Source organism: Orycteropus afer, unplaced genomic scaffold (assembly GCF_000298275.1).
Source record: "Orycteropus afer afer isolate SDZICR_OR568_19922 unplaced genomic scaffold, OryAfe1.0 scaffold00103, whole genome shotgun sequence".
Taxonomy (NCBI): domain Eukaryota; kingdom Metazoa; phylum Chordata; class Mammalia; order Tubulidentata; family Orycteropodidae; genus Orycteropus; species Orycteropus afer.
In genome coordinates, this window is record NW_006921690.1 from 5,396,478 (window position 1) to 5,406,686 (window position 10,209).

General features: G+C 35.5%; 1 protein-coding gene across 1 annotated transcript in view; it reads right to left on the bottom strand.

Moving 5' to 3' along the window:
• HIPK3 (homeodomain interacting protein kinase 3) overlaps window positions 1-2,470 on the bottom strand; it is a 100,605-nt gene extending 98,135 nt beyond the window's left edge. The window contains exon 1 of the mRNA XM_042781303.1: window positions 1,377-2,470. Coding sequence (XP_042637237.1) covers window positions 1,377-2,470 — 1,094 coding nt within the window. The remainder of the gene's footprint in view (window positions 1-1,376) is intronic.
• Between the last annotated feature and the right edge of the window lie 7,739 nt (window positions 2,471-10,209).

Below are 10,209 nucleotides of genomic sequence, written 5' to 3' on the forward strand. Positions count from 1 at the left end.
CAGCCTTCTGGTTAGCAGTCAAGTGCTTTAGCCACTATGCTACCAGAGCTCCTAAACACAAATTAGGAACTTCAAATTGTACTCAGCAATCATTCACAGCTTTTTTTTTTTTTAATTCCCAACACAGAGGCCAATGAATAGGCCTAATGTTGGAAACTACTATTACAAAACATTTAGTATTTTGACTAATTTTTAAAGGACTTACTTTAGTCTCTTGAGACATTTAATAAACCAATAGATACTCCTAAAAGAACTCTGGTGGTATAGTGGATAAGGCACTTGGCTGCTAACTAGGTCAGCAGTTCAAACCCACCACCTGGTCTATAGGAGGAAGAAGGGCTGCTTGCATAAAGATTTATAGCCTTGGAAACCCAGCGGGGGTTACTATGCGTTGGAATGGACTTGACAGTGAATTTGATTTGGTTTTGGTATTAGATATCCCTAAGTATAAAAATAAATAAAGCTTTTTTCACTTTCAACCAAAAGATTTCAAATCTAGTGATGGCTGGAACAACATGAAGAACAAACTTAATGGCACTGAACGGTACATGTAAAGACTGCTAAAAAAGCAAATGTTTTGTTACCTATATATTTACCACACTTTAAAAAACAAAAAAGATTTCAAGTAAAAAAAAAAGAAGCCTATTTAACACCAAGAGCTCAATCCAGTATGCAGAACAATACGGGACCCAAATAAAGTGAACATTGACTAACAAGTGAACTAAATATAGAGCCCAAATAGCTAGAGACTAAGGGTTTACATAATGTGCTAGCAAACTACAGACAGCTCTTAAGACAGAATCCATAAAGCACAAAGGGAAAGGAAGAAAAACACTTCTCATTGTTGTTAAATAAGATTATGAAATAATTTTTCCAGGGAAAAAAAAAATCATCTAACAGGTAATCTTGTATTTCATTAAATAGAAAAAATATCTGTGGGAGAGCACAGAGGATTCAATAAAAGTGAGAGGATCCTAAAATTTAAGTGCATTATGTTTACTATGTTTATACATACTCTGACATTCTAATTATATACAATATTAAAAAAAAAAACTTGCTACCCCAATCTATTCTGTTTGAACCATATGAAACTCTTCCCAGCATCTGAAGAATTTTGTTGGATCATTAATCACCTATCATTCTCTCAGGTCTTCTAGTAACAATTAAAAAAAAATCAGATGTCTTTGGCATGAAACTGCAGTGGCGATTTCCATTTTGATTGGGCAAATTTAATGTCTAGATTTTAAAAATCTTTTTCAAACCTCAAATCTAAACCTTAACTAAAGCAGTATCCTTCACCAAATACACAGACAAAAATGATTTAATTAGCAGAAATTCAACAATTATTAAATAACCCAAATGTAGCTGCCACCTACCTGTAGTACCGAGATTGTAGATATGTTGAACAAACAGTCTTTGATACGTGACTGGCAGACCCAAAGTCTATTACTTTAACCCTGTATGGCTGCCGAACAGGATCCACCAACATAATATTCTCTGGTTTGAGGTCAGCATGAATTAAACCAAGACTTTTCAATTTTTTCAGTGCAGTGGCCACTTGCTGAAGGATGGGCCGGATTACTTTTAATGGCAGGGGACTGAATTTATTTTGCTTCAGAAAATCATACAAATTTTGTTCCAGCATCTCGAAGACTAAACAAGTATGATTACGGTGCTGAAAGCATTCATAAGCTCTTACAAAGTTATATTCATCAGCATTTTCAGTACTGAGCCTTGCTAATATGCTCACTTCTATTTGACCTTGACGTGCATAAGAAGGATGATTCTTCAAAATTTTGATTGCCACAATTTCATTTGTCCCTCTTTTCCAGCATTTAACTACCTGGCCAAAAGTGCCTCGACCAAGAAAATCTAGGACTTCATAAGTATTTTTCATGGAACATAAGACTTCATGCTGTACTAACTGATAGTCACCTTCTCCAGTGGTACAATTCTGCTTTGATCCTGTGGTAGTTGTCACAACTGTCACTGGATTTCCCATGTTCGTTTGCAACATTGCAGGAAGTATGGACAATTCATCAACAATCTGCATTGCGCTACTATGATTATCCAACTCCTCACTCTTACGCTTCAATCCACATCGCTGGGGGCCTTCTAGTAAATTTAACCTGTGTCGCCAAGCCCCAATCTGAGGTGCCTCCACTTGAGCTTGCTGCGCCTGAGCTATGACCTTTGTAGCACCTGCAGTGTTTTTTAAAACAACAGCACTTGTCTTCAATGAAAAGTTGTGTCCTCGAGGTCTGTTAAATGGTATCTTTGTCTGAAAAGCACTACCCTTTGTGGGAGGATGAGAACTTCCAAAGTTTCTACCATTCACATAGGTCCGTGGATAGTTTCTTTCCTGGAATACACAACTGCTTGGCTCTACTTTGAGTTTCTTCACACTACAAAAGGCACTTGACTGAGTTTGATAAACATATGGTGGGTAGACCAAGACTTGTGAGGCCATACCTGAAAAAGAAAATATTAACAAAAAATAAGTTTTAAAAAATTTAAATCTCATCAAGAAAACTTTCAAGGGTTAAGTCCATAATCTGTGAAAATATAATTAAACAACATTAAAAGATGTTTCCCTTTGAGAAGGTACATACTTCTAATATCTCCATTTCAGTTATTCAGTGCTTTTGTTATTACATAAAAGGTTGAGAATAGAGAGTTTAAAGGACATTTAATGAATTAATAATATTTACTGACCAGCTCCAATCCAGTGAGAAAGACAGGTCATAGAAACTATGCCAATCATTTTCCCCAAAAAAGAAAGTTATATAGATGCTTAACAATCACATTTTGCAAAAGTACCACATTCTATCACCAAACTAAAATTTATGAACCAGTGACAAAAAGAGAACATAAAAATTAAATAAGCAAAGTTTATAGGTATAGTCTTTTAAAACTTAAAGCTCAAATTAATTACCTCAAGAAAAAAATATACTTGCTTTTAAATTTCTAAAATATATGTTGGCAAGGCTTTTAGATTAAATGAGGATGCCTATATCATGAACAGCTGAGCTGATCCTACATTCTACTAACTGTATTATTATCCTTCAATATTAAAAAAAGGCAAGTTAATGGTTTTCTACCTAGTAACAGATATGTAGAAAATTTTTTAACATATATGTTCTCTCTTCTCAACATGTCTTATTATATGGATATTCCTTTGACCTCCCTCCAAATAATAGTCATTGCTGTAGCTGTTGTTAGTTACCATCAAATCAATTCTAACTCATACCAATCCCATGTACATAGAGTAGAATCACTCCACAAGGTATTTAAGGCTGTGACCTTTTAGAAGCAGATCACCAAGCCTGTCTTCCGAGGCACCTCTGGATAGGATTGAACCACCAACCTTTCAGTTAGTTGTCAGTGCTTAACCATTTGTGCCACCCAGGAACTCTTAACAGTCATTAGTATACTTATATTTGAAAACTAGATTATTTAAAAAATATTCTGAAGTTCTGAAAGACAAGTGACATTCTATTTATTTGACTGCATTTTATCCCTGCATCTAAAAAGATGTAAGGTTATTGTAAACAAAATTTCAAATAATCTAGATACACAACCATTAAGTGCACAATGATTTTGCAAATAATATTTAACTGACTTAACACAAATATAAAAAAGGAACTATTATACTGTCATACCAAGGTCCTACTTGATTTTCTTCCCTACAACAAGCCTTATTTTAACAATTTAGAATTTCCATATGAAATCAATCCAGCAACTATACACCATTGTGTTGTTGTTGTTGGGTGTCACTGCATAATTTTCTAATCATAGAGACACCACACTATAAAGTCTGAACAATGTGGGAGGAAATTGGCTTCCCTGCAGCCCAACCCCCTAAATTCCAATAAATCCTATTATAGGGAGCCATGGTGGTTCAGCTGCTGAAAAGTTGGCAGTTGGATCACCACCACCCCCAGTGGTTCCATGGGAAAAAGACCTTGTGAGCTGCTTCTATAAAAATTACAGCCAAGAAAATGCTACATTGCAGACCTACTCTGTCATATGGGGTCGCTATGAGTCACCATGACCTACGTCCTACGTATAGGAACTCAATCGTTAAAAAAGCAAACAAATGAGACAAAGTGTATGTGAACTGCTGTATGGAAAGCGAATTTGCTCTGTAAATTTTCACCCAAATCACTATTTAAATAAACACACACAGTTCAAAAAAAATAATAAAATAACAACAAATCCTGAGTACCATACTACAGAAACTAAAGTTACAAAGGTATTCAATCTACCACTCACCTATTTGGTCTGTAAATGTCAAAACAATCACTTGATAGAATAGCACTTTAAATAACACTCTATTTGTTTACACAAAATTATCCTGGAATCTGTCATGGTGATATCCTTATTCAAATGATCAACTGTAATACTGTAATAAGATAAGATGATAGGTGCTTTGCATGATATTCTAATTAATGTCCTCCTTATCCAACCTTGAACACTTAGCAAACTCCCTTAGGTTCAGATGAAGGCAATGTAATACCTTCTTGCTGAAACACACACACTCACCACTCACCCTCCAGGCAGAACTGGGCATTCAGCGCCCACCATTTATTTATTTATTTAATGCTACTCATTTAACATTACCTCTCTCACTCCTCCTCTTTCACTTTGGTGAAGGTATGACATCATTTTTCTGGGGATTTAAAAAAAAAAAACATGCTTATCTAATAACATGAAGCTTTGCTTGAATCATTGCTTTAAAAATATCTTTGGCTGTCTTTCTCACCATAAACCAACTGAAGACAAACAGTGTGTTGAAAAATAGGTTTTTATTTCCACATTCAGTGTAAGAAAATATACAAGATTTATGTAATTTTGTAGTATAAAAGTGAATAGGTTGTGAGGGACTATTTCAAAAGATCTATAAATCTGAGTGCCGAGATGATGGAGGAGAAATTGGGATGAGTCACTAGAGTCACTGGTGGACTAGCTACAAGAACATTTTCTCCAGGAATATAGCAAATGCTCAACTAAGCTATATCATCTTTCTCTTTTTATGTCACTTAATATAGGATGTCCCTTAATGAAGAGAATGGGCACCAGAAATGTTACATCTAAAAGCGCTAGTTCTGCTGCACAGCAACAGGATACCTAACGTAGTGCGGGAATACAATGGTACTCAAACCACAATAAATATTTGCATATATGGGAAATGATAAGGGAGGAAGATCCCCATCAATTCCTCAACATACTTCTCCTGAGTCTTACAGCCCCAATACAGATATTTCTACCCATTTAAGAGGTCAGTATAAACCAAAAAACCAAACCCACTGCTGTCAAGTGGATTCTGACTCATAGAGACTCCCATTGGGTTTCTGAAGTGGTAAATCTTTATGGGAAGTAGATTGCCTGGTCTTCTTTCCATGGAGTGGCTGGTGGGTTTGAACTGCCAACCTTCTGATTAGCAGTCAAATATAGTTATTTATTATTGACAGTCAAAGACAGAAAGCAAAAGTCAATGGCAAAATATAATGTTAGAAAGAAATGGTTTACAGTAGAATGTCAGTTAGCGGAAAAGGTAATGCTATCAAGTTATTAAGTTCTCTCTTTAAATCAGTGAAATGTTTGTTTTTTAACTGTGATTTGGGTGAAAGTTTACAGAGCAAATTCATCTTCCATACAGCAGTTCACATACACTTTGTCTCATGACATTGACTCCAATTTCCCATAATGCAACAGCTCTCTTCCTACTTCTTCCCCATAGTTACCAATTCCCTGTGTCCTTCCCTCCCATGCACTCTTGCCCTCTCAGCTGTCTCCCTGTGCATACACAGGGAGCCCTTCTATTCTCTCATGATTGATCTCTCCAAGGGGTGTATCTACCTAATATAAATGTTCAGGTCATATGCCTGTCTTTTGTTTGGGTGGAAGCCACAGGAATGGGTTCAAGTCCAGACCTGAAGGGCAGCTGGGGGCCATAGTCTCAGGGGTTTTACCAGGCTCTATCAGAGCAGCAAATCTGGTCCTTTTCTTTTTTTTTCTTCATGATTTTGAGTTTTGTTCCACATTGTTCTCCTACTTTATCCAATATTTCCTACAGAGATCCCCCTCCAAATGGTTGACAGTGGTAGCTGGGCACCATCTAGTTCTTTTAGTCTCATAGTGATACAGGCTGAGGATTACATGGTATACCTGAATTTTTCTAATTAGCATCCACTACATTACATTATAATTGTCAGTGTGCACATATGTCTTTCCCAATAGATCTGAAATAAAGTGCCTAGGATATAGAGTTGGTGTTCAATTAATGTTGGTTAGCTGAATTAATTTCAAAATACCCCCATTTTCACAAATAAAGAATGTTGTTGTTGTTGTTGTTAAATGCTATCAAGTCAGACCCGACTCATAGCGACCCCTCCTTGGGTTTCCAAGGCAGTATCACTACGGAAGTAGGTTGCCCTATCTTGCTTCCGAGGAATGGCTGGTGGGTTTGAATTTCCAGCCTTCTGGTTAGCAGTCAAGTGCCTTAGACACTATGCTACCAGAGCTCCCTATTTTACTTTATATATATATAAAATGATGTCAGTCTGTTGTTTCTGAGTTAAAGAACTGATGTTTGTGAAAGCTAAACAAATTCTTCCTTCCAAATTATCATACCAGCAACATAAACAATATTGACAACCACAGCCATGAGTCTGATCATGGCTGACCACAATGAAATGTTTCTTTCTTTTTTAATTACACATAATATGAGGTCTTGTTGGAAAAGTGAGGGAGGGAAGAGAGAGAAATGCTGTACTAACTTACAGTTACTTTATCACCCAATATAAAAATTATGAATCATTTTCTCCCTAAATCCTACCCATATATAATGTGGGTTCCTCTTTTAAATGTTCTCTGACACTTCAAATAGATTTAATAAACGTTTTTGTTGGTGGTATTACATTCGTTTTTTAAAAAACAACAATGCTTTGCTTTTTCTTTACACAACTTTCCTCAGTTGTTTAAATCTCCACTTTTTTAATCTAATTCTATCTTAATAAATATGGGCTATAATAATTCCCAGAAGTTGATGTCACCAGTAGCCATAACAAATAACTGTCCATTCTTTCATTTGGGCTACTGATAAAGAACATTGAACATTATATCTAAGACTAGGCTCCACGGAAACCCACATATTGGCTGGACATTCTCAGCACTCCCCAGTTTTTTCAGGCTTCCACTGAAAAGTAGAGAACTCATTAAATTGTTAAAAAGATCAAGTTTTAAAATAAGATACAAATATGTGAATGTGACAACTAGCAGTAAAAATTTTTAAAGATCTGCTAGAAGAAATAATAAGTAAAACAAAAGCTTTTTAAAAAAAAAAAGAGAAATTATCATTTTTACCTAAAGAATAACCCAGGGTGATAAAAGATTAATTCATAATATACAAGGGTAAAAGATCAAAGAATTAAATTTATAGCCAATAGTCCACAATTTAAATGAATAATAAATTACAAAATACAATGAATATATATTACTTAAAACTTTTATTTATTAAAAAATAATAAATAAATAATAGTAAACAAAACAAAAGGAATATAACAAGCAAGCAAAATAAGTTACCTCAATGAAAGTTATTTAGGGGGTATTTTCATTCCACTGGAAATAAGCAGTTACATTAGATCAAAGTAAACTTTTGATTCTATCAACCTAAAACTAAGCATTTAAGATTTTTTTCCTGAACTCACTTAATACTTATTTCCAAAATATATAAAATAAGTAGATTCAAGTGCAGTAATACTTTGGAAAAGAAACTTCTTACCACTCTTAAAGTGAAATAGGCAGGAAATGAAAAATATAGTTAAAGTTGCTTTACCAGGTGAAATGTACCAAGGCATCTTTAAGCTGGCAGTTTCAAAGCAAACGGAGTTAGAGGACTATACAACGTGAAAACAGTAATAACATTCTATGCTCTTTACAGTTTGGGATGGTACTAAATTGACTAAATAAATAATGTGTTTTTAGTCAAATTACATACACACATATTACAGACTATAAACAAAAGACCAAACCTACCACCAATGAGTCTATTTCAATTCACAGTGATCCTACAGGACAGAGAAGAACTGGTCCATAGTGTTTCCAAGGCCATAAATCTTTACAGAAGTAGACTGCCACATCTTTCTTCTGTGGAGCGGCTGGTGGGTTCAAACCACTGACCTCTGGTTAGGAGCCAAGCTCTTTAACCACTGCACCACCTGGGCTCCTTATCACAGACTGTTAGTGCCCTTCATTATGGTTTGATAAGCACTGGACACAAAAAAAAACTGACAAACTCCATGTAAAAATCACAGTGAGCATTTAAAAAAAAAAAAAAAAAAGGAAAACACGTAAGCTGGTGCTTTTTATACCTACTGCCAAGCCTTAAAGAAGCCCTAGTGGTACAGTTCAGCTGCTAAGCAAAAGGTTGATGGTTTGAACCCACCAGATGTAGCAGTTTGCTTCTGTGAAGATTACAGCCTTGGAAAATCTATGGGGAATTCTACTCTGTCCTATACAGTCACTACGAGTCAGAACTGACTTGATGGTAACAAGTTTGGTTTTATGTCTTTTACCAAGTCCTACCCTATTCCTATTTTGGTGTTTGTCTGGATCCAGTCTTCTCTCAAAATTATCTATTTTCCTCCTTCATCCCAATTAAGCCTCAAGATCTGACCTGTCCATATCAACACAGTCCTTTACAACATGTCCTCAAAATGTTTTCCATCTTTTCTTTTGACCTACCATCTCTTTTCGGAAGGAAGGTTGGACAATCTACTTCCGTAGTGATACTGCCTCGGCAACCCAAGGAGGGGTCGCTATGAGTCGGGGCCGACTGGACAGCACATAACAAGAACAACAACACCATCTCTTTATCTCCCACCATACAGACTCTCAATATTCTTTCCTAAATTCTAGTTCCTCTCCTTCTAGCAAAATAATAGATTCATAATTAACACTTCTCTTACATAATATGAAAGCTATTTATCAAGATACTTAGCAGAGCAGATATCAAAATCCTAAATTTGAACACAGTGGTTCTCAATCTTTTTCCTGACACCTTTCAGGCTAAATGAACTGCGAAGAGGGAAAGCTTTTCAGGAGAGGTGGTATTCAAGCAAAATATTTTCAGAAGTAAAGCAGTTTAGGGAAGGTCATCTTCATAAAAGTGTTTTTCCATGCAAATGAGTAATTAAATTAACTTCCATGAAGAAATAAGGTTTGAACACCACCATAATGACTTTGAATAGTACAGAAATGTCTCCAACCCTTAAGAACATTTTGCAGACAGCCCACATTCTAAGTCCAGAACACTAATTTGAAAATAACAAGGCCATCCTATGTCACCTAGCTGAAGGGAAACTGTGTTGTTTTTAAACTTACTTTTGGGTTCTTCACAAACTTTAGCAACGAGTTGACAATAAAGCCTCAGCTACTCTACAGTCCCATATGTTTCCAGACATCAGCTTTATCACAACTCTAATTTCTGTATAACTGACTGTGTCTTTGTTTCACGAGATCAGATAGGAGAGCACACTCAAAGGAGATATAGTGACATCTTTGTGGTGATAATATTGTCAATAATGTGGCTTCATGTAAACAACAGATTATTCCAGCTTGGCTTAGCTGTAACATTAAAGATTTTTTCAGGTCCATAAATCAGTGGAGAAGAACATTAAGACATAAAGTGTTACCCAGAAAGTGTTAATGGTATTTGTAATTCAATAACCATTTAATAATCAATATCTGAATCTCATTTCTATTTCAACTGATAATTTCTCAACATTGTACAGAGAGATAAATGGGACAATCTTCTTTTCAAGAGCTTTTAAACTGAAAGCTAAAGCATCAAATACAAAGATGAATTATGATGATGGCGCAGGACCAGGCAACATTTCATTCTGTTACACCATGAGGTCACCATGAGTCAGAGTCAACTTGACGGCAACAACACGGACCTGAACAGGTAAACTACCCACCCAAAAAAGACAAAAATATTCATTGCTTTTCAAAAAAAACTATCTCTAGTGGGTGATTCTCCAAATTTTAATCACATAACCACCACCTGTAGATTTAGCATAAGTTTATAACACTGTATGTGTTCTTCATTATATTTCAACAGCTTTATACCCACAGGCTCTGATTATTCCACAAATGAAGTGATAGAATTTCTTTCAAGAGAACAAATTTAAAAGAAGGAAAAAA